The 26,354-nt window shown below is 38.8% G+C and overlaps 1 protein-coding gene across 2 annotated transcripts in view; it reads right to left on the bottom strand.

Annotated features, from left to right (window-relative positions):
* LOC113163030 (neural cell adhesion molecule 2) overlaps nucleotides 1-26,354 on the bottom strand; it is a 278,200-nt gene that overhangs the window by 33,253 nt on the left and 218,593 nt on the right. For both annotated transcript variants that reach the window (XM_026361330.1, XM_026361331.1), the window contains exons 8-12: nucleotides 20,613-20,730; nucleotides 14,594-14,763; nucleotides 8,579-8,724; nucleotides 1,959-2,109; nucleotides 117-304 (exon numbers count right to left, since the gene is read on the bottom strand). In XM_026361330.1, the coding sequence (XP_026217115.1) occupies nucleotides 117-304; nucleotides 1,959-2,109; nucleotides 8,579-8,724; nucleotides 14,594-14,763; nucleotides 20,613-20,730 (773 nt within the window). The remainder of the gene's footprint in view (nucleotides 1-116; nucleotides 305-1,958; nucleotides 2,110-8,578; nucleotides 8,725-14,593; nucleotides 14,764-20,612; nucleotides 20,731-26,354) is intronic.

Below are 26,354 nucleotides of genomic sequence, written 5' to 3'. Positions count from 1 at the left end.
GATCAGATTCAGAATGGCTGACATTACTTAATTGATTATTGTTATTTTATGCTACTTTGCTAAGTAGTGTAACAATAATGTCATGTTCAGTGTTTGCTGCTTTGACTTGTACCCACCTCCAACACAGACTTTCCCTCTGCACTGTGTACCCGTGTGTTTGCAGTTCCTTCTGCAGAGATGGTGAAGCGCTCTCGCCTCCACAGCATGGTGGCAGGAGGGTTGGACATCACATCACAGCTTATGTTTACTGGGTTCCCCTCCCATGAATAATAGATGGTGTGGTTGGTCAGGAACTTAGGTATATCTGTCCAAAGAAATACAAATATTTTCTTTAGCACATGCCTCATTTAGTTTGTAAAGCAGCCTTTTGCACTGCAACAAGACCTACGTTGCTAGTGATTGTGTGCCTGGAAATGTTGCAGCTAATTAAACCATCAAATCAAAAGGTGGAGCTGTGCAGGATGATCAAAGACGTAAAAATGACTTGCTGAGGTTTAACCAACAAACACCTCAAAGAGAGAAGAAAACACATTTTACGAATGCTTCCCTCTGCAAAGTTAAAAAGAAAAACCTAAACTTAATTGTATTCACCTCATGCCGGGTTGAGGGGAAAATCTCTGTTACGATCTTCTCCCCAAGAATAAAAATAAAGGATGCAAACAGAAGCTCATTTCCCCCAACAAATAGGAAAGACAGTAATGGACGATCGCTGGGGTGAGCTGTCGTGTGGATTTGTTTTGGCCCAGTCAGTCCAGCTCAGTCAGAGAGGCATTATGGTTGTTTTATGCTCGCTTGCAGGATTCCATTAAAGAGATTGATGCCTGGCTCTCTGTCACAGCCGAGGACGTGTTATCCCCCTGCAGCTTGCAGTGACTTAGTAAATGAGTTCATTAGTTCGGTGGCAACGGCTGCCTCAGCCTCACCACCCTCAGACACCCAGCCTGTGTCTTTCTGCAGAGTGGAAGTCATATCTGAATGCAAGTTGTCAGCTGTGGCTCCAGCAAAACAAGTTTACAGTATAATGACAGCAACTTTGCCTCATGGTTGGAGAGTGGGTGCATGCATGTGAGATTTGTTTTTTTCTACATGAGGACGCCATCAAACTTTTTCCAAAATGTCAACTTTTCAAGAACTATGCAAAACAGATTTTGAAGAGAATCCATGAACCCAAAAGTCACCTCAGCCAGAATAGGAGAAAATTGGTTTCCACATGACAACAGAGATACAGTATTCATTTTTTCCCCTCAATGTCTTTCTGAATAAATTTGTTTGTCCGCCCTCTCTCTTTGTTGTTTCTCTGAGCTTCACCGCTGCTACTGAGAAATGCACTTTCTATTGGTCTCTTTCAGGCAACAGAGCTGCTCCCATAATGAACCTAATCATTCCAAGGCCAAAATGGAGATCCTCGCTTCAGAGCTCATTAGGCAGGGGATAGCCCGCCCCAAATAACCCCAAACAACCAGCACTGAGGAATGGGGCTCTCATCGGGAAGTAGGGGAGCTGTCGATGGGGGGAAGCGAAATGCGATGCATGATATCCTCTCACTAATTAACCCTTCTGGAGGCTGTGTGTGTGGTGAGGTGGATGCAAGGCTTTGGTGGGGGGCTGACTTGTTTGCAGTATAATAACATAATGATCTTCAGAAAGAAAAACAGCCACAGTGTAAGAAAAATTATTTATTAGAACTATGAACAGTTGAACTTTTGAACTCTGTGTCTGCGAGGAGTTCGCACGTCCCTTGCAAAGTTGTTGAAATTGCATGTTTCATTTTCACATTAAGTTCATGATATCAGAAAAACATGCAGAGGATGGAGGAGTGGGTGCTGTTACATCAGGTGAACAGCCATCCAACAGTCAGAGTTACACAACAGGTGTTTTGTCTGATTAAGGCAACTTATGTGCTCAGCGCAGCACATCCCGAGCAGAGATCAACAGTGATACTCCTATTTCATACTCACACTCAATGTCCAGAAACATGCTCTTCTGATGACCTCCGATCCTGCTGAGTGCCTCACAGTCAAAGCGACCCAAGTCAGCGAGTCTCACGCCGCTGATTGTCAACACCGACTTGCCGTGACGACCGCGGACTTCAAAGCGGCCGTCATGACTCTGAAGACAGAAACAGACCCGTATTACTTTTTTTTGCTGTTACAGCCCACACATGTATATTCTTCTGTTAAAGTATCTGATCAAAAAACATAAAGCAAAATGACACCCAGGAATCCACAAAGGCTACGTCTATCTCTGTCGCTGAGTAATTTGAGGAAAGTTCCTTGTCCAACTTTGCACTTGTGACTGAATGACAGCCCCTTGATCCAGTTTAACCTCCCTTGCAGGCAACCGTCACTTGTCAAACAGAGTCAGGGTTAATGTAATAAACTGTCGATTTATTACAAGGTCATTACATCTGTATGAAGACAGATGGTATCAATTTGAAGCAACGGGTCAATTACAGCAGACGAGGCTATCATTCCAGCAATCGACATTCACTCGTAATGAGAAAAAACACCCCAGGAGCATCCTTGTTGCAGACACGATACAGCTGTAGCCTCCAGAATGCTACCTAACAGATAACCTCTGTCACCCCGAAGAAACTACTTTTCAGCAGTACTGTCCGTGGACAGTTGAGAGCTGCATGACTGGACGAGCTGAAGGTCAGATACACTGGGTGAAATCATTTTAAACAATGTCACTTGGTGTCTCTTCCCCTTAAATACAAATTTGTTCTGTCCCACTCCAGAGACAAAATCAAACGGTCTTAATTTAGTAAATCAGTTGATACACATGATGGATAAAGGCTACAGGCTTTGCTGTGTTTACTGTTACGGCTTCATATACATATGTAATGAAGAATGCGGATGACGTTTCTCCAATCGCAGACAAACCACAGCCCTGAATAAGAAAAACTGTTTTAGTTGAGTTCTTGTTATTATTCATAGAATCTGAAAGTGCTGCAGGGTATTTTCAATATAAGTGCCCACCAAACAGTACATGGTGTACATTATACCACCATTTACATTGTGCTCTAGAAGCCATCAAAGATAGCCGCAATGTTTCTTGATTGCTGGTAAGTAATGCTGATATGGACTAGCACTTGTGCACATGGTGTACCTGCAAGAAAATGAGGTTGTATTCCGAGAGTTACTGCAGATATGTGTATCATTCATGAAATAAGGAATGAGAAGTGGACACAGAGACACACACACACATTCACAGAAGCTTCCTATAAAACATTCTACACTGTATACTGTAATGCCTACATAGGTATATATGTTATTTTTGGACCAATAAAACATGCATCTGATTCACAAGCTTGTTTTTCCCACACTTTTGCCTTTGAATTAGTTAATTAGTTAAGTGAACTTAGATAAACAGCTTTAATAGAGTAAAAATAGAAGAGAAGGTATTTAGTTCAAGGCCTGAAAGTTAACGAAGGAATGAACTCAAATGAGTGTTGTTTGTTCCCAATAAGGAAATTAGAAACAACATAAACGTAGAGATATACCATAATGCTTTTTATAGCTGTAGTTAAGCTGGAAAGCTTTAGGTTAAAGTAGCTTCAAGTAATCCAATTTTTATTCACTCCATAGTGTCCATACTCTGTGTAAAGCATATTTAAAATCCAGGACATGATTTCATTTTTTTCTTAGATGAGAACATGACACCTTTTTTTTTTTTGTACAGTATGGAAGTGCAAAGTGAAGAAAACAAAACGTCTTAAGTTGCCTCATACTGTGAACCCTTGTAAATTAGAAACATGAGAATTTTCCCTGTCACTACCGTCCGTCCCCATATGACGTGAGGTTTAAAAATGTTGTTAAGTATTAGCTGACTGAACTAGATTTAGCTGCAATAAATTACACCTACTGCATCTCAATAGAGATGGGGAAAGACATATCGATTCATGTAGCTGCTCTTTTTCTACTTTCTGACCTCCTGGGCAGAATGTTTGCGTACTATCACATGTATGTTTGTCTGCATCTATTTATGCAAATTTACATATTCAAGAGTTTGCACGTGTGCAAATTGTGCACACCTAAATCAATGCACAAGCAGCCCCTCCTAATGCCCTGCTGCCATCCTCCCTGCCTCTGCTGATGCTCATTATGTGTCTAAGCCTCATAAGCCTCATCCATGAAGCCTCCTCTTTTGAATCACACCCTCTTTATGTTGTCACTCGTAGCCTGCTTCAGCATTATCCTGTCTAAAATGGCTTATCTTTGCTGTTATCATCGCAATACTATCAACCAGTGAGGTGAAGCAGCTTTTAGAGGCTTGGTTCTGGTCTCTTTGTGCTGCCACTGCACACTTTGCTTGTTTGCCTCGCCAGCTGAGGTCAATGGGATTGGGGGTGTGTGTGTTGAATGGGAATGCTGAGAAATAGGAGGTGAGGGAGGAGGAGAATGAAGAGAGAGAGGAAATCTTCCAGGAGGCAGCTTCTGAGTCAGGAAATTACTCGCCCCCCCAGCTGACAGGGTCTGTGTCTAGAGACAAACTCAGCCCCTAAAGCACAGCCTGTTTGATATGCAGCTCAGTGGAACGACAAGGCAAGCGGCCAGACGTGAACACAACAGCGAGACACATGCATACTCACAGACACATGCATGTTCCTACAACAGCAGGCTCACACACATATTCTGTGTTGAGTGATGAGATAAAAGCCAAAGAAATTCGGAAGTTGAAGGCATAAAGGAATTGAAGGAGATGAAAGGATAAGCAGGTAGTAGAAGCAAAGGAAGTCAGAAAGGAGAAACGATATGAAACCCTGCCCCCCTCTGATCCAAAAGACCCCATAAGCGAGAATTTTTGTGAATTTACAGTGAGCATATGAAGCTAAATCTCAAATACAATCTCTCAAATGGGATTCTAGAGACTGTTTCTGTTGTTATTTGATCCCAAATGCTGGTGAATTGTCAGATATTAAAAATGTCAGCAGTAAATGTCAGCAAGGCTGGAAAAACGCTGTAGTCTAATTCTGACAAGTGTATCTTATTCTCACAGTTTGGTGTAGGTGCTGACCACAGGGTGTTTATATTTGCACCAAAATAATGATTATTATATCACCTCATCCTCACAACTGCAACAAAACGACATTTAATAATGTCTTTCTGGTTCAAGTAAATAGAGGCCAACCAGGGGTTTCATACATGAAGCAGCAGCAAACCATCAACTAAACAGTGCTATTATCTATTCAGATGTATTTTGCGCTGCCATCAAATGGAAAACAAAACAATAATCTCAGTGGGTCTAGAAGTCCACATTTTCCAAGGTTTAATTCTGAAATGTCTTGTGATAAGAGCTCAAATAAACAGAAATACACTTTAATATCTGACAGGTGAGCAGCTGAGAAAAGGGTTCAAAAGTTGCTCTAAAGTTCAAGTCTACTGAATCACACGCAGGGTGTCAATCTTTGCAAGAGTCAGAAGTGCAGACTTTTAATGTCATTAGCTTTTCAGTGTTGAATACAACAGAGGCTATAGCGCTGCTTGCTAACCTTGCTCACAAGAGAAACAATACTGGAAGAATGCAACAATACACCGACTCAAATCCCACCTCGGTTCATAATTAAATTCCAGGAACTGCATCCCATTATGTTCTTTTACAGAGGGTCAAAGTGTTAGTTGACAAAGAATGAAAAGAACGGAAGCAACATTATGCAGTGAGCAAAACTAAGCCCTCTGAAGCATAATGTGTCTCAGCAAGGAGTGTGTGCAGACTGGATATGCAGATTGGAGAGTAAATTGAGAGGGGAACATCTTGCCTTAAACCTAAATGACTACGACCGTCCATCATGCCCCGTGCTGCTGAAGCCGTGTTTGTCTTTTGCATATGTTTAGGTATGTCGGTTTGCACTGCACATTTCCATAATTGCATTTGCTGTGCGAAGAGAAGCACTTACTCTCATTTTCGGATGTGATTTATCAACCAGAGCGATTCGAGCCAATGCACACATTCATTTATCTCTGCGGTGACCTTTTTCCTGAGCAACAGGATGGCTGCCATCTTTATTTTTAAATTTTTTTCAAATCTTTTTATTTTTTTGCTACTCCCATGAAAGCTGTGATGGAACAACATATGGTTTTGACATTGATGGGGGCTCATTCAAGAATAATTACTTTTCCAAGAAACTGCGACTACAGCTCATTCAAACTATGATTTGTGCGACTCTTCTTATGTATGAGTGAATAATGGATGCAGAGAGAAAAATACACAACAGAAGCGCAGTATCTTTTCAATTTCTTAAGTTGGATTACATAAAAAGCCTCAGAGTCAAAGAGAGGTATAAGTGTTTGCTTTGGAAACTTCAAGGTTCTTGCTGCTTCTTTGTGCTGTGAGCTAATCAAAATAAATGTGTGTGCTGATTTCCCTGGAGATAACATTCTCACCAAAGTCGAGAGATTTAAACACTGTAAAAAAACAAGGACCAAGGTGAATGTTCATATATTGTTTAGTACAACTTTAATTATAAGTCTTTGAGGCTTTATATGTCACTTAGAAAACAAATTCACAGTACAACCAGGCATTTGTTCTATATGACTTGAGCTCATCTCTCTCTATGCTGTGTTGTCAAAAGGAAAAATGAGAATAAATCATCGACTCTTGAATGTAATGTTTTTAGCATCTGCCTTTAGACCTGCTCCGAGTGGCACTACTAGCAATAAATGGCTCTAATTGCAACATTTCATGTATAGCAGATGGGAATGATTATGTCTGCTTTTATTTTTATGAGGACATACACAAGTAATTACCTGTTAATGTCAGCTATTTCTTTTAGTACTCAACCAGACTAAGCACAGAGCCTATTTCTGTCTATATAAATAAAACTTAGACATTTTAATGGTTACCATAAGGACAGAAATAGGAAAAAAACATCATAGATGTATTGCCGAATGGCCGTGCTGCACAAATAACCTGTAATACCAAAACATCAGTAAAAAATGGCACGTTCTCCTGTCAGTAGAGGTCATTAAAGGACACCTTTGCTTTCTCGTTAATGAGAACAACCAAGTGACACTCGGAAAATATAATGTTTTCACTATACACTATATATATATATATATATATATATATATATATATATATATATATATATATATATATATATATATATATGTACATCCTACCAGCTGATAGTAGCTACATCTGAGCCTACTAACCACCTGTATCATGCTATCCACCTCCACCTGCTATTAAATAATGTAATAATTACCAGTTACCAGTTCACTGCTGCTGAAGTGATGCATATTTCAGGGAACTCAGATACCAGTAAAACAAACTCCTGCTTTATTTTTATCCTCAGAGTAGTTTCTGTGTACAATGAGTCATAGGACAATCAATAACTATTATCTACTTATACAGTAGGCTGGCAGCACGGCAGCAGTCATGTTTACATTGGAAACAGGCAGCACTGGAAACCACAGGTTGTCTGAAAGTACCGTATTTCTTTTGCTGTAGACTTAATTAAGGCTTCAAAGTGTGAGGACATCAAACATATAATCTCAGAGCTCCTGATACTGACATCAACACTTCCTGTAGAACTAGTCAAATAATCTCTACACCCTCAACTATACTTTATGTCTGTAAAATAATCCAGTGGTTTCAAATCTGGAGTTATTTATTCCCGTCCACAGTTGCATTCAATTTTTACCAAAAATTCACTGATGTAATAACCTGGTCATTCAGTATATTCAGGTAGTCAGCTGACCTCATTCTTTGGGCACATAACCTAGATCTGACCAACTGCAGCAACCCCAGAGCATAGCACTGCCCCCACAGGCTTGTACGGTAGGAACTAGGCATGATGGGTGCATCACTTCACCTGCCTCTTTTCTTACCCATCACTCTGGAACAGGGTAAATCTGGACTCATCAAACACATGCCCTTCTTCCGTTGAACAGTTCTTAATCCAGTTTTAGTAGTTTATAAATCTCTTTAGATGTTTTCTTTGCTTGATGTTAATAATTTCAGACTTCTGAAACAGATTAACATATTTCCCTCGAACACAGGATGTGGCATGTGACATGGTTGTTTAAGAAATGAGAAGCTACTCATTGCATCACTTAGGGTTAAATAACTTGTTGGCAGCTAAAACATAATCATCCATGCAGTAATTATCCAATAGTAGGCTCTTACCTATTTGCTTAATTAAATCAAGGTGGTGACTTTATTTTTTGGGATGGGCAGTAAATAGGACAATGTTTCCTACTCAGTCCTATAAAGTGATTTAAACAATATAAGGAAGTGGTGGAATTGTTCCCCACTTGGTGATTTCCACTAATAGCTCTGTTTTAAAAGGATCAGCAGTTACTCAGGTTAGAAGCACTAAACTACTGTATCTTGAATGTGCTACATCTATGCAAAGTCAACATGTCAAGGAGGGCAGGGATATTTAGACTATGTTTTCCAAACTCTTAGGAGAAATCAAAACATGTAAAAATGTTCTTCTCTCTGTATGATCTATACATTCATTATAAGTTAATTGCTGCATACTCAACTCAAAGCTTTGTGATGCACACACACACTCACACACACAAACAAAAACACAACAAAGACAGATGGACTTTCTGGCAGTTTCTACCTTGTCTCCATCCACGAAGGTCTGGCCATCGCTGGCTCTCCTCCAGGAAATGTCGGGCAGAGGCTCACCCTCAGCCACACAGGAGATCATGGCGGCGCTGCCCTCCACGGCTGTCACATTTTTCAGCTGGGTGATATGGGGCTGGACTGGAGGCCGTAGCAGATGAGGAGGGAGGAGGAAGTGAATAAGAGAACAAAATTAGAAAAGTGAGCATAGAAGAATAGAATAGAGAAAAGGCCACGAGTGAGATGTGAGGGAGGAGTGAAGTACGTCATAGGGGTCCTTTGTCAAGACCTCTTTACGCTTACCCTGTCTTTGCCTTGTACGTGTAAGTCACTTTGGATAAAAGCGTCTGATAAATGACTAAATGTAAACGAAACACAGAGCTGATGCATGACTTTGTTACTGACATGCTCGGCCAAGATCACTTAAACCCCGCAGAGCCACGCCAGGTTTGGTATAGTGTTAAAACGTGACCTCTGGCCTATTGTGTGCAGAATATTTTGCCTAGATCACAAAGAAACTGACTTTGAAGTTTTAAAGCTTAAAACACAGCAGAACAGCCTCCACCTCTCTGTGTTCCACCTTTTTTGTTTTAAATAAATATCGATTTTTATCTGGAAGAAAGCTTCTACAGCACTGTGTGATTGGCTTTTGACGCAGAGTGAGCACCTTGATAGGCGCTGAAAAGCGTGTCGTCGGGTGCTCCCCCCTGCTTGCCGCCTCCTGATAAGTCGCTCTGAGCAAGCTCTGAAACGCCACACATGTCAAGAGCACTGAGCACGTCGTATGAATCAAGGACCGCTTCTTTTTCTCACATACACTGCACCTAAGTTGTAACATGGTGCTTGCAAAGTAGCATGGCATAAAATCCAAAAGGAAAAGTGAAGTGAATGAAAAATAGTGACTACTGTACTGAAGGCTTTTAACACAGCCTGGGGGAGGGTTTGGCAATTTCACATGGCTTCAACCACCTCCAGGGATTCTAGGAGCTTGACAAAACACGGGATCGCACCGGCACACATGCACACACACACAGACACAGACACCAACAAACATTTGAAGAATACCTGCAAAATCCTTCACTGAAATTCGTGATTGTATACTATTAAATAAACTACATAACAATTCTTTTATTTTACTTAAACCACTTTATTTGGAAGATCAAAAGTGGCTTTACCTGAAATGTTGGTTTTTAATAAGAGCGAAACAATCTGCTTGATTGTATTGTGTGTCAAGACAAAAGGACGCTGCCAGGAAGACAAATTAAATTACCTCAACACAAGTTTTTGTTGCTGTAAGAAAAACAAGCTTTAAAGCTTCCTATTAAGACTAGATGGTTTATAAAAATGATTTCTGCATAGATGAAGATGTGAGGAGGACTTTAGTTGATCTGTGTCTATTAAACCACACAACAATCTTTCCACATGTATGTAGACTCTGTGTAATACACAGTCAAAACACACATTCCCATACAAAACTGTTATTAGTGGAAAGAACGGTATGAAGTAGTTCATGATACCTTTATCTGCAGCCATTTTGACCAGATGACCTTCATCATGCAAATATTAAATGGAAAATGTCTCATTTATCTAGCATGGTGAAAACTCTGCAGGGAACATTATTAATAACACATTACTGAAACATTTCAACTCCAAATGAGAAAGAACTGAGAAGCATTTGTGTGCTATAAGATAAAAATCCATAATTAATTTGACCTTCCAGGTTTTGGGGTATTTTACACAGTCAGTTTGATTTTGAAGTTTCTCTTTAACCCAGCATAATTAAAACAGGGGTATATTACTCTAGCATTTGTTAATAACCATAATTACATGTTATTATATTAATTATAGATATTATAATAATTATACTTGTAAATGTTGCATTTAGCTATCGCTGTCAGTCCTGACACCCTATGCATACAAAAACAAGCTGAGTCTTCTTGTGACAGTGTTAGAGCAGAAAATGACTTTATGACACAACCAAACTTTTTAACTCTCTCTCTCTTTATATATATATATATGTACACAATGTTTGTATAAGAAAAGTTCTAACCATGCTTATTGTCCACATACAAACAGTTAATGCAGGAAAAGTTCTTCTTACGTAGCTAAAATCCATTTGCATCCCCTCTATGGTAATACTTGTCATTACATAAAGCTCTTATGCCTCCCACTGACACATATCAGAAAACAAAATATGCTACTGACTGTATCTGGCATCAATAATGTGTGTATTTGTTGTTTCAGCTGTACAGATCCACAAAGCAAATGTCAGCATAGATTCTCTCCTGTTGTCCCTGATGCCTCATATAGCTTTACAGAGTTTTGAGGGTTTAACAGAAAAACCCACCATCAGACACTTATGCATTATATACGTAAACCACCAGTGTGTGACTCAGCTTATTTATTCAGTAGTTTTGCAGTGAGAAACTTTGTAATTTGTTTTTTTTTTTATTTTTTATTTTTTGCTGACTTCTCTCAATCTAATTACCTTTCCATGAAGAACAATGAATAGTAGCCTACAATATGCATCTCTAGTCAACAAATAGAAAAGAACTGAAAGAGAACAATACCATGATGCGTTCAGCCAACAACCAAAAGATGAAAAACCCATTAAAAAGGATGCTGTATTTCACAGACTACTGACAACACATCTAAAAGATTCAAACTGAGGCTGGCTGCAGAAGCCTGTGAGGCTCCCGTCTGCAGATAGATGGTATCTCTGCAGCTTCTATGATAAATTTCTCCCTATATGACTCCTGCAATATAGAGTTTAGAAAAAAAGCACCTTGCTCTTTTTTCCCCAAAAGCTGACATTTACAGTTGATGTTTCAGATAGCTGAAATATTATCTGCTGTCAAAATGCACTGTTGACTGTTGTCTACATTTAGGTACGTAGTTCACTGTGAAAATGATGAAAAATACACCAAACAAAACAGAGAGAGAGAGAAAGGCAGTGCAGCTAAATGTAAATGGTGGATTTTCCCTTTAAGGCTGTGAATAACATATGGTCTGCATCCATATTAGCAGCTCTGTGAGGCGGATGCGGGGCAGTGCTTTGATGTTAATATGAGCATGCCTACATGCTGATGTTTCCCATGGTCACCATCTTACAGTTACGCTTCTCTAGAGATGAATGTAAATGTATCTGCAGACCTATGCAGAGAAGGCTGTTATGGGTAACTGTAGCTTGCAGAGCTGATGTAAACCATGAATGTATTGAGAGCTGGATAAAGTGCCACCTCTCCACCTTTCAGCCAATTTCTCCTAGTGGCCACTTCTCCCTGTGGCCTAAAAAGCACTTTGTGCAGTGACTATAATGATAAAAGAGACTTCTGTACACCTCTAACTAATACAGGAAGAATTTCACTCTTGAATTTGAATCCACAGAGGTTTGTGTGTGAGGTGTGCATGTGTTAAAGCCACACAGCTTCATGCTCACCTTTTTGCAGCCATAAGGAACTTCATGATAACTATAGTGTGTTATCATGCTGTGTGTTAACATTTGTAAAAATCTGCACTAAATATACATTAGAGCTGTGACTGAAGAGAATATCTTTGTAAAATGTTTGTATGTATTTGGTCATAAAATGAGGGATAACAGGGACATGGATTGAAATCATCAATGTTATCTCACTAACTGATGAGAGAGTTTACTGAGGAGAAGTCAGGAGATCGCCACAAGATAGAATATTTTAACTTTTAGAGACCACGGGAGTGTACAGTAATTGATCAAATAGGAATGATTTTCCTCAGCACCGACATGTATCCCTCCAGCTGTGCTGCAAACATGTCTAAAAACTAACCAAGAAAGCATAAACAGTGCATTTTTGCTTTAAGGCACTAAATGACCCAGAGCCTAAAGGGTAAGACAACCTGTCATAAACCCTGAAGACTGATGCATTTATTTAAGGGTGGCTGTGGAGACTCCACACAGCAGCTAGACAGCACACTGTGATGACAGTGGGTCCCCCAGATGTACAGTTGTTGAAGTGTGGTGATGTGAAACCCGAATGAACAGTCTTCAAGCAATTAATTGCCACAGTTGTTTGGTCATGGGTCTACATGTAGAAAAACAACCTGTAAATGTGAACACCCAGCAGCTGGTGCAGCTTTGTAGCTCATTTCCTCTGATGCAAAATAAAAACTGAACTCTTCAAGAAACAAATTTGCCCATTTTGTCACATCTTTCATCTCATTTTGTGCAAAAGATCTAATCATGTTAGTTCATTTATCACCTATAATTACCTGTAATCCACTGTCCAGCCTGCAATATTTGTAATCATTGACTAGTTTTATAGCATTCAGCCAGTGTTTGTCTTTTTGAAATGTGAACCAAACTATGACCTACTAAAAGGTCAAGGTCAGCATTGTCTTCTTTGGAAATATAGTAAAAAAACAAAAAAAATAAACTGGCGACTGACATTAAATATGAATCACTTAGACTGTAAACATGACTGAAGAGCACATGAACACATGCAGACACACCTTGTCCAACTTAAACGGTCTGTTCCCTTCCCGCCTGTGCTGTCAAGGGCAATAAAATTAACTTACAACTGCATCTCCCTGCTGCACCATAAAAAGTAGAACTCCTCCCTCCCCCTTAACTTTTTCATTTAAATGTGCATTTTGAAGAACAAGCGCTTCTCACATCTCACATCAACACGAGGATGTTGATGACTGGAGCACAAACCTCCATACATTTTCATGAGGGGGAATATGCACTATCAAAGCGATCTGTGAGGAAATAGCCAGCAGGTTTATGAAAATATAAATCGAAAAGGCGCAGTAATTGAAATTGAAGCAATAAGTGAAATATTTCCTTTCAGGAAAAATACATCATATTGAGGCAGCTGTTATTGTGGTGGACTCAGGACCATATCTGGACATTTGCGCTTTTGAAAAACATTTTTTCTTAAATGGAATTTGTGGAGATCTTTACAATAAAGCTTTATGAATAAACATAAAACACTCTTACAGGCATGGGCAGTGCCATTATATTTAAAACCTTTGGTGCACTATAACATAACAGATAATGTAAAATGAAAACCAATTTATAAAGTCATATAAACATTTAACATTATTTTCCATGCTACATTAAAGGGTCAGTACACCCAAATAACAACAACAGAAAGTTGTTTTCATTTATATATTCTTGCACATTATTTGGATATTATTTCACCATGCTATCACCCAGCACAGTGGAGGAAATGTGTAATTTGGAACTACTTTATACTAAAGACACCGTCCCTATGAATGGCTAGTGCCAGTGAGGCAGTGAGGTTTTTCAATTACACACAGTTAAAGTAAAATCATGTCTGTGTTGAAGCTTCATATGTACTTCTAAAATGTTTTGTAAATGTTCTTTTTTCCTTAATTTGGGTTAACATACTCTTTAAGCTTCTTATTGGGGATTTACTGTCTTGTTTTCCATCAAGGGGTTATGACAACTGTAGCAACGTGAGCTATGTAGCTGCTTTATCTTTGCTGTACGGTAGCAAAGATGTCTTCAATTTTATGTTGAGGCTGTGGCAGATACCACATGTACAATGTAAGAGCATTGATTAGTCAACTACATTGTTGTTGATCAATACACAAGTTGAATAAAAGGTAATTAATTAGCTCCTCTTCAGTAACATCAACTCATCGAATGAAGCCATTGTCACTAATAATATTTTGCTCATCAGCAGGTTTCTATCACAAAGATAAAAGAATGTACACAACATGATTATGCTGGCTATTAACTGCCCAGCAATTATCTAGTATTAAATAGTGCGACAAAGCAAACCTTCCCATCATTGTTGAATGAGTCACACTCACTGGGGTTTATAATTACAGCACAATACTGCTTCCTATTGTTTCACTTATCCAGGCAGTGTTTCCGTTGGAAATGCACCAATCTGGAATACAGTACCATTGTTATGATGATATGGTTAGTTGCTTCCTGAGTCTTAGTTTTTTCAGCCAAATGTCGTCACTTTTCTAGTTTATCATTATTACTCAATACACCTACCAAAAACTTTGAGGAACAGTTCTCTTTCTTGAGATCCTGCCTTGTTGGTGGCCTTGCAGGAGTAGGTACCACCGTCTCCCTGTCGGATGTTGCGGATGGTTAACATGCTACGCCCACCTTCGAGCCTGTTGAAAATGTACTGCTCCGACGGCTCCAGCTGCTGCCCTTTCCTGCACAAATAAAAAAAAAGTAGAAACACAACCTGGTTGAGAGAAGAAAGGGAAATATAGCAACCAACTCACACCTGACAGTGACCTCCACTAAATTCCCAGTACAGCACGTGTTTGATCTTATAGATGTCTAATCTTAGCACTCTGGATGTCAGCTGATCCCATAAAAGATAGGCTAAGTGAACGCAGCCTGACTTTGTAGCAGTTCCTATCTATAGAACATAAACAGGAGAAAACATGACAGCACTTTTTATAGAAACGCTTTCAAGCATGGTAAAAGTGTTTTCAATAGACACATCATACTTTAATTAAAATAACTCCAGTTCAGCGAATCATTTGTAGTTTGTCGTCAAAATTCTTGACATTCTACGACTTCTCTAACTCTAACTCTAAAATATTACATTCATATTCTCCGGAAATACGTGAGTCTCGTCTGCACTCACTTTTTGTTGTGCACATTCTGTTATGGACTGCAGCACTCACTAAATGACTTCATTGTGGTGTGGAATACCGTGCTGACTTTATGCCTTTTCTTATTGGACTCTCTAGGGAAATTATTCGGAAAAAAAGCAACTGCTAAATTGATCCATGTCTATATTTAAGCTTCATAGCAGACGCAAAATGGTGTGAAGCAGGTCTGCAGCCTCCCCCGCCTGTTTATTTGCAGCTGCTTAACCAGCCGTGTAATGTGTAAGGTTAAAGGGATCACTTAGTTAGAGGGGGAATTTTGACTTTTTTACCATGTTTACACAGATTTAGACAAACTCATGCATGTTTCTATGTCTCTACATGAAGCCAAAACATGAAGAATAACTCAATTACTGAATGAAAACAAATGGAAACTGTTAAACTAATTTACAAATTTGCTATTTTCACTTTCTATTTCATGAATATCTTTATTTCTTAAAGCTGCACTATTCAATATATTTACATTAAGAAACATTCATGTTTACAGTTTTAACAATATTTAGAAATGAAATGACTGGTTAATCTCTTATTTAACCCCATAGATGTCAAAATAATCCAGAAGTAAAGTAGACAATTCTTCAATCTAACATTAAACTGTATTATTTTAACATGAGAAATTATTAAATCCATCCAGTGTAAACAGAGTTGATATTTTAAAGGTCAGACTCATTGTGGCTTGACGTGGTTTAAACCCCTGAATAAAAATAAAAAAAAATCCAATGTGTGCATGCAAAATAAATAAATAATCATTCTTCTCTCCGATAACAACTATAATTTGTGTGTCATTGAGGAATGTAGATAACCTCTAGCAGTGATCAGCAGTGGTTGTACTGGGCAGTGAAAGCGTGTACTGTATCTGGCTAAACAACTACTACTCCTACTCCTACTACTACTACTACTACTACTACTACTGTAGTACTACTGCTACTTCTTCTATTAAAAAACCTTCAATAAAAGAAAACCAAGAAAAGTAGAGAGTTCATCTCAGTAAAGCTGTTTAGAGGTTACAGCTTGCATTTTATTATTTATCCGCCCATATACTATTTTAAGCTAAAATATGAAATATTCATTGGTATGAAAACACTTTTATTTTTACCTGTTCATTCAATATGGATGATAATGCCTTCAATCTGAAACTGGCACCCCGTTTTTTAACCTCATAAGCTATTGTGTACAGTACATTGAATTCAAAAACAATGAGATCACAGGGCCTGGAATAATGCATAATTCAAAATGTAAGTAGAGGCTTTTCTGTATGGTCTCACCCACTATAGGTTTGTGAATGAAAAACAAAACAGTCTTATTATTTGAGGGAGAATTCGAGACTCAAACACACACAAGTGCAGCAATACCGTGTAGTGAGGCCTGGGCCCCACCCTCACTGCATCGCAGAAAAAGTGAGAGGGAGGATAATTGAAAGTCGACGCAGGAAACACCAAAGCCAAGTAATAATAACTCTGGCGAGCCAAAGAGGAAATGAAGAGAGGCCTCATCTTTGGAACGGACAGTGCAGCACAAGCTGCAGCAGTGAATGTCATTATACTGACTGACTGCTGACAGGTAGTCCATTACCTAAGATGCACGAGGGCGAAGCGAAACCTCACACTGACAGGAAATGCAACCGGGAGGTAGGAGATAGCTGTGAGGGATGACATCAAAAGAAGAACTAAAGTGTGTTGTGATTATTGTTTACTCCTAAGCCAATTCTTTTGTTGTGGGTTTAATTCTGTCGTCTCGGACTGACACGCAGGACTTATTGACCAGGGAAATGAAGGAGAATGCAGACTAAGGTCTGACAGGTGGTGGACACAGCAGAGTGGGAGATATGTTTCAGAGTGTTGAAGTACAGCTGGAGTGAGAATCCAGCTTCACATTTTAATAAGATGTTTCTCATGTTTACACAAAGTTTCATCTACAGTATCTACAGTAAAGTAAATAAAGTGAAATAACAGCATTTTCCCACTGCACTTTAACGCTCAGCTCTACTCACTTCACTGTAGTTAAGAAGTACTTTGCTTTGCGAAACTGCCGACACACACAGGAACAATGGAGGACATCAAAGAAATGCTGTTCTAGTTTCTTTGTGTGGCTTTTTGGCAGAACAAGGAGACAATTTGTGTTTCAGAAGAAACTGAAGGCAACAAGCTAAAAGACAGCTTAAAATAATCAGGAGATCTTTGGAAATACTTCAAAGTTCAGACGACAAGAAGATCGGGACTGTGGTAGTAACTTAGCTCGCTCACTAATCTGTAGTCTGTGGTGTTGTCACATCACCTTTCAGTATCATCTCAGTTCACTTGGAGCCTAGAAGGAACAGATACCAACGAAAGTACCAGGTACCATCCTCAAATTCTGCCCGAAGGTGAAGTAGAGTCGAGTCTAGTCAGTGGTGGCCGTATGTAGCACTCAGTGTTGGCACAATGTTTCACTGTTTTACATTAAAACTAGTATTAATAGTATCACCCTCACCCTGTACAATTGACAGGAAAGTCTAATCAGTTCATCAATGAGTTCAAGAGGATGTTTGTGTCAGGTGTTATGACATTCCCTCCTAAAAAGTAAGATGCCCATTTTTAGCCTTTGGTCTTAAAAGAGTAAACTCACTCTCTGTAAGTCAAACTGTGACGCCAGACGATTGGGATCAATTCTTCAACAGGGATCTTTTTAACCATCCTCGAAAATAGGAGGGATCCCAGTGTCAAACCTTTCAGTGAGCGTCGTTCATTCTAAATTTGTCTCAGTGGATAATAAAAGGCAAGTAAAATAAAGATCATCCTTTTCTACAGATTAACAAGTTTCTCTTTCGCCTTTTATAATTACCACACCAACCATAACTCAATTTCCTATTAAGATAGCAAAAAGACCAAGTGAGTGAAATAATTACCCAGGAACAAAGCTGTCACATGGACTGTCTCAATATGAAAGTGAATATAAATCAATACATCAGCTCTCACCTATCATCACTGTGAAATTATATTCTGCGTGCTGTTAAATCATTTTCATGTGTTGCTCAAATGTAACTCGCTCTTGAGTAAATATATTTCTGTTGTTGAGGTTGGAAACTAGAGAAGAAGATGAATGAGGCCTACAGGGTTGAGGTTGTTTTCAGCTGTGCAGTATTGTGGTACCTGTGTCTCTCTCCTTCTGCCATGATCAACTTCTCTCTTAAGGTAAGACGCCGGTACATCAGTTTTCATTCTGTATTATGCTTCAAGACGTCACATAAAATAAAAGAGCAATGCATTCTCCTCCCCAGTCTAACTGCACACTCCACTCTACAACGGGACCAGGATAAATGCTAGAAAATGTGACCACTGGGTTAAGATGGTGGAGACCCAATCTCGACATCTGTTAAACCTTTGATGCACATATTCCGACTTATTTACATTTAGTCCTTTAGTCTAGATGACTTTATTCAAAGCTGACTAATGTCCCCTACTGGAGGTCGGCCACAGCCAGGATTTAAACCCCAGCCTCCCACATAGAAGGCGGTGATCTTACCACTACACTATCCAGCCGCCACTTAACATTACTTGATGTCGATGTTCGCATCCGTGCATATGCATAATAATGCAGAAAACCTCATGTGTTTCACTGACCTAGAGCAAAACATTGGATTAGATGACGTTGTACTACACATTTGATTGTTTTTTTAGGACAATCTTAAGTAATCAAAGTACCTCCTGTGATTTTTTAATCATAGTCTGTGTAAAAGTATTAAAGTCACCATGTCTGCAGGTAAAATGCAGTTTTATGCTAATGTGTCTTTACTATACTGAACTTGTACCTCTGGCAGTGACCATGATACTCACCTCTTAATATTCAAAAACCCAGAGGATGAATCTAACTCCTCTGGTCTGAAAACAGATACTACAAAGCATGATTTAAGACAGGAAATAATAACATGATATTTCTAAGAGTGAAAGCTAAGTGTGGGCGTTTCACACTCGAATGCTGTTATGTGTCATTATGTTCAATTCAGAGCTATATTTAAGTGATATTTTAACAGCCACCACTTTACTACTTCTTTCCTTTATCATCCTTGAAACTGCAGCTAAAGAAAAACAGACTTCTCCTACAGAATAAAGTAAACAAGGTTGACATTTTAAGGGCAAAGCTGTCATATTTTGCATGTTTTAGGCCCATTACTACAAATCTAATTCTGAAATAATTTCTATGTGTGTTTTTTTAGTACTTTCAGCCTGTCAGAGACTTTCATTCATTTTGTACAGTTTGAACAACAACTTGCAGAAACTTGCCTGAGGAGGATTTAACAACATAGTGAGATATGTTGTGGATGCATACATCGGTTTTAACAGCATCAACAATAATGATGCTTAAAAGACACAAACTAAATTTACCATGCTGTTGACTCATTATTACAAGAAAGTTACTTGTCCATGCCAGTGGATTTTTACAGTGGAGTCAAGTAGGTAATTGAATTGTACTCAATGGAAAATAACAAACCATTTGTACGAAGGGAAAAACCTGCATTGCAGAATAAAAGTATGAATTTCTCTGGTGTCCATTAAAGTGCTATCAATAGATGTTCCGGTGCAAATAGCCTGTTACAACTGGATGCTGAATGGGTGCATGCTAATTACCTGATGTTGAGCTGTGGAGTGGATAGTGGGGTGTCAAATGCTCTCCAGGTGCAAATTTTCTCACATGCTTAGAGGTGTGTGACATTATTGTGTGGGCAATGTTTGAGGGAGGACTATAAATTCCTCCAAATTCCAAAGAAATATGAACTTACACAGGCAAATAAATATATAAATCAATTGGGAATAACTATGTGTAGTCGTCATTGTTGCTCTATTGTCTGTACTGTAAGTACACTTTAATTAAGTGGTTCATGAAATATCAACCTTGAACACTCTCCTAATGTTTTCTGATCTGCTATATCACCAATTAGTAAAATTATAACAACCACAAACACTATAACAATACTCTGCTTATAACTGTGTGAAGGACTTTTTCCTAATTCAACACAACACTGTTCCTGTGCACAAAATAAGGTACACAAAGTATTAATAAAATCAGTCAGGTTAAAATAATCAGACATTTCCCACTTATTCTAAACTAAACGCCAAACACTGCTTATTCTGTCTCTCTCTCTCTCTCTCTCTCTCACACACACACACACACACACACACACACACACACACACACACACACACACACACACACACACACACACACACACACACACACACACACTTTCAACAACAGTTTTTACCAGCAACAAAGTTCCACTGGGCCTCAGGTGACAGATATGAGTCTATTACCATTTTACAGTTCTGATACTTTCTCAAGTGTTTTAAAATGTATTCACTGAGCAAACAGAGACCAACTTTAAGGATTAAGGATGAAGAAAGTACCTGTGCCATGTAACCATAGGGTCAGGGGATCCAGAAGTGATGCAAGTAAAGGTGACTGATTCCTGGTAGTCAGCTGTGGCATTGAAGGACTGCTGGAACACTGACAACACTGGAGGGACTGAAGACACAGAAACAGAGAAAGGAACAGTTTCATTAGACTCTTGGAAGTGATAAACTGAAATCTAGACTCACAGCTGCATTTGGAATATACAGTGAAAACAGGATACGTTTCTGTTGTGAATGGCCTGTAAGCACTCACTGAAAATGCTTCCTCTGTTGGTAATCCCATGAGGATTTCAAGTAACATTTTGACCCAGCTTTGGTAAAAACACAAAGGAGCTGAACGCAGTGATGTGAAACCATAATACTGATGTTTGATTCCGAAATGCTCGACTAAATTTATACAGTATAAACAATGGTAAAACAGAAAATGTGTTACAGCAACAGAAAGGGCATTTATTCTTTTGGGAATAAACTGTTCAGTCCCCGTCTACTTCTTGAGCTTGATGCGGTTTGTCTTGTTGGAACAATTTTTGCGGGGACAATTGGTTTAGCTCTATATTTCCCACTATCTGCTCTTAAGCTATGTTGGTAAAAAAAAAAAAAAAATTTGTTTATATGTATATTGCCTATATGCTCACAAAATGATCATATAGTAACCAAATAGATACAGTATACAAATATATTGCTAATCTCTGACAAACAGAAGCAGCACGGATTAGCAGCAGTGCTCTTAATGACTTTATCAATGTTCTATGTTCAGTGGCAGGAACATGCAGCAAATTCCTGTCGTCCACACAGCTCAGAACTGTAATCGTGCCATTCAGGAAAAGGTGAGCATGAGTGGTTTCCTGGTGTTTTCTCTATTTGTCTTTGCTGTGACAAGGCAATGACAGCCTAATGGCACGAACATGTTTATCAAGCGTCTTAGTCCATTCTCAAGTCTATACTTATGCTGTACTCCTACTCCCACTATTACTGATGGGCTGTAGCCCTGTCCAATCTCAGGGCATGAATAAGCAGCTTATTGGAGAGACCTGGAACATTTACTTCTTTAGTTTGCTTCTGTTGAAGCAACAGTGCCACTTATAAATAAGAGAAACTCAAATACGTGTGCCACCTGAAAACCTGAGGCTGAGGCTGAGTCTGAACTTGTGAGCTGGCGGCAACTTATTCTTAGACAGATCAACAAAAGACACAGTGACAAAGATTATGGTGCAGCCTGACGCTCATATGAAGTTTTCTAAGATACAGGTGGGGAATGTGGAGAAAAGTGCAACATCTCGCTTTTAGTCCAGCCACAAACCTTAGTTACATGTCATTACCACCCTCTCCACTGTGTAAATGTGTAATAAAAACTCATAAAGTGTAGCCCTCGTAGCCAAATGGCTCAAGTGCATGTAGATCTCCAGCACTGTGCAGCCAGGTGCAAATGCACTCTGTGCATTTACACAAATTCTTCAAACATGCCCCTGTAAGCTCTCCTCTCCCTGATATGTCAAGGCCCTGCAAAAAGCTGTATACTTTCCTCAGTATATGAAAAATAAATCAAGCTTGTGGACTATTCTGTATTTGTCAGCATCGTCCAGCTCCAATTACTTCACTTGCATAATGACATCTGATTAGAACATGGGCAGAACTGAGATAATGAGAATGCTCATTAATGCCAGGGATAAATAAAAAAGTCTAAGATCAGATGTAATTATCCAGATAATGTATCTAGAGACACATCCCATGTTAATACACAGTTTAACTGACAATTAAAGTGCCAGTGTCTCTAAATCACTCCAGTCCACACAACTATGAGACAAGTATTGTTTTCTTTACAAACACGTCTCACAAAAGAACATCAATTAAAAACAAATGCCACAATATTCCTTATGTGCTGTACTACAAATACTAATTTTCACAGCAACTTTATGTTTGTTTCAGCTTCATTGACAGTTCAGCTATTTAATATATCTAAGATGAGGATTAATAAAAAAAATCAGTGTAACAACACAACCCACACCGAGAGCTATGAGCATAAAAATTAAGAGAAATCATTTGTAAAGACATCTGGACTTTTGTGTCAGAGCGATTCTCAACCTGCGAATGAAAACCTACATAACAGATGCTTGCACTTGTATTAAATGTGTTATTGTGACTGGCAGCTGCACAACAATATTATTTCAGCACCATTTGTGTTCCTCTAATTAAACAAAAAAGGTTGACAGACACTAAAGGTACTGATCTATTTTGTATTCCAAACCTGTAAACAGACATCATATTTGTGTGCAGTTATTGAGAGTTAATGGATTGAACTGATTCTCCAAATGTTGTCATTCGGAGGACACTTATTCCACATGGTGTTTGTTGTACAAACAATATGGGGAAAGATGAAGATTAAATATTCTACAAGGCTTAAAGTATAGCTGTAGAGCTGTTATTGAAGAGTGGTGAAGCTGGTAGGAAAAATGTACATACAGTACTTGAGATAATGAATAGGGAATTCCAATCAAAAGAAGCATCAACGCAAATGAAGCAACCACTGCAGTGTACTGTACAGCAGTGTTTCTTAAAAGATCAATTACACTAACGACACCAGTGTGTATTATTGTGTAAGTGAATAAGTCTGCATATTACATCTAAACTCCACAGTGTCTGATCCATCTGCGGTCTCATGACGTCTATTTATTGTTTAGCTAATGCCATATGATGAATTATGAATGAATACTTCTATTTTTGTCAGTAATATAAAAAAAAAACACAGCCCTGAATGAGACGCACATCACGGTGCAGAAAGTTTTTCAGGGATAAAAATGGCCCAAGTAATAATCAAACACTATGAGGTCCTTCCAGTAGGACTGACTCAACAAGTGAGAGGAGCAAGCGTCTGCCTGACATGATAACCATTGATTTCCAAGCCAATAGATCTCCATTCTCCAGTGCCCCCCTCTTCGTATGCAATACCACTCCCACATCAGTGAGCCTTGTTGAAGCAGCCCTGTTAATGAGATACACTGCCAAGCAGAAAGACTTCAAAAGACCAAATCAGCAACAGGGTTTAAGCATCCAAAAAGAATCTGGCAAGCTTTATGAATTCTTCATGTATTAGTCATATCCCTGAAACTTCACAGGCTCGGTAGAGATAATGGGAGGTTTACAGACATCCCCAACAGCGAAAGCGTACACTGCAAACATATTTCTACATACAAACTCATTTAGATCTATTTAAATACATCCATAAGGAGCTAGAGGACTTTTCCGTTAAGCACTAATGGAACCCAATGAAGTGGGGATCACATGTGCTTAGAAGTTGTGAAATGTTCTTGGTAAATGTCATTACCATATTACACCTACTAGAAATTCAGTGGGTGAATATTTTGAGACAAGACCTTTGCTGGAGTGCTTATTAAGGATTTGTTTTGCCTACTAGATTAGCACACAAGCTGGAATCAAACCAGCCACGATCCATAATTGGCAATCTAATGTAACAGAGAACACAGTATTTATATTCTCTTCTTGAACACCAGGCGGTTATGATTGATGTTACTGCAAAATTATTTAGGAAATCTTGAAGGACACAGCCGGTAGTTTTCACTGACAGCTGAAAAGGGGAAAATTGCAGGTCTAGTGTGTGAGTGAGTGAACCAACAATTAAGTGAATGTGTTGAGGAAGGATACAGAGGAAATCAGGAAGTTATTTTCATTTTGTGTCACCATCAGTTGCTATAGGAACAAACTGATTACGGTGGCTAGAGGGTCATCAAAATGGAAAGGAGAGAGATCTTTGATCATGGTATAAGAAAAATATCAGACAGAAAGGTGTAGCCTACAGTATTAACATATTTAATTATAAAAAAAACTGCATCCCATTAGAAATAGTTTGACATTTTGGGAATCACACTTGTTTTGATGAGAAGATTGATAAGACTCATACTCATAGAGCCAACAGCCAATGAGATACTAGTGAAGACCTAGCATAGCACTTTACAAAGGTTTTACAAAGTTACAGTACAAAGAAAACTTCCTTAATGCCTCTGCCTGTGTATGAAACATCTCTACTGTTGCTCTATGATTCCAGGATTTATGATTTATGGTAGACTACGCGTTGGTCAGAACCAGCTTGTTTAATGTGTTGTCCTACTTCACTGGAAATGAAAAGTGGTTACACTTCCCAATATCTACACTTAAATGTGCACTAAAGCTGAGAAGAGAAGAACATATTGTTTAAATATGATATAACTAGGATAACAGCATATATTTTGTCCAGAATGGCACTCAGTGTGTTGTGGATAAAAATAAAAAGCTTGAGAGAGACGATATTACCTTACAGCAGTGGGTTTAGCAAGGCCAGGTTGGTGAGGTTTATGACACCTAGGTTTGCTATTCTGATATTTATGTCTCTATCTCTCTATCTGATATAGCTATTCCTCAGGGGAAGAAGAATGCATTTGTCCTGAAATATGTGTCATTTCATGGGAATCCCCTCAGGGATGAGAAATTACAGCGTGTCAAGGCAGCAAGGACAAATATGACCATGATAAACTCAACTGTGTCACAGGGTCAGAGAGTATGTAACTCTTGATATTTCCCTTTACATTGTGTACAGGTTACTTTTAATCTTATTGGCTGCATGTAGACAGTTAAAACTATAATTTGTAAATGACTAATATTTACATACTTATCAGTTACTGTTGGAAATCACTTGATAGCTTCACTTATGAAATTCTTTTTTAAGCTCATTCCTTCACATCATATACTGTACAGTAGAATAGAAGCGTACATGACCTAGTCTGTGCCAACTTTTAATCACAACTCCTGAAATGTTCGGCATCCTTCTAGACAGTGTTTTTTTTTGCCCTCGGGCTGATTAGCTATTCAGTGGGTGGCCCTCTTTGTCGATACACCATCATCCACACACGGTTCGCTTTGATGATACATTGAAGACTGAGAGCTGCAGTGGGTCAGTTTCATTCGCAGCATGCTTATAGGCAAGAATCCACTTTTTTTTCAAGTGACCCATGAATATTTATGACTTCATAGGCTAAAAAGTATACAGTAAGCTATTTCTGCCCAGCTTTCACACAACATGTTGTTCTGCACGACTAGTTAAAGCATCGTCTGAATTAATCAATGGCTGAAGCAGCCAGAAGTGACACTTTGTCTGATACGCTGTGTAAGAAAGAGCCGCATGGCATATTGGTGCTACAAGCTGAATATAACTACATGTGCATCACCCAAGATAGAGATTGTGATGAAGTTCAAGAGTAGCTCGAAACAAAAATGATCCACAAAGACACAAAATGATTAAAGCTATTACTGTATGTGACACATTTTTTTAAATGTTAATGCTGTAATAATAAAAGTATGAAGGTTTTCCACTAAGCTGAAAACAAACTTTTCCTCTTTCTGTCACAGCAACATTGAACAAACTCTTCTGCTAATTGTGCCCTTAAAATAAAGTTGGCTCAGGTTCACTTGACAGCTTCGAGAAAAATTGAATACTCAGAATTGAGGGATTCATCTGTTAACGTAAAAGCTTTTTGTCCCTCAGGTGTCTCTTAGGTAAATCTAGCTCTTATCTAACTTCTACTGTCCTCAGTGCTCTATGTTCAGACTTTAATGTACGAGACGAGTGTTCGTGTCTTATTTCCAAATGGTTTTTTTTTTCGTAACCGTGGGTTTTCTAATGTTACTATGACAACAAAGAGCCTCCATTTTTAAAGCTACAGTATGTCACCTCTTTCAAATATTTGT

This window comes from Anabas testudineus, chromosome 2, assembly GCF_900324465.2.
Source record: "Anabas testudineus chromosome 2, fAnaTes1.2, whole genome shotgun sequence".
NCBI classification, from domain to species: Eukaryota; Metazoa; Chordata; class Actinopteri; order Anabantiformes; family Anabantidae; genus Anabas; species Anabas testudineus.
This window is presented reverse-complemented; position numbering and strand designations above follow the sequence as displayed.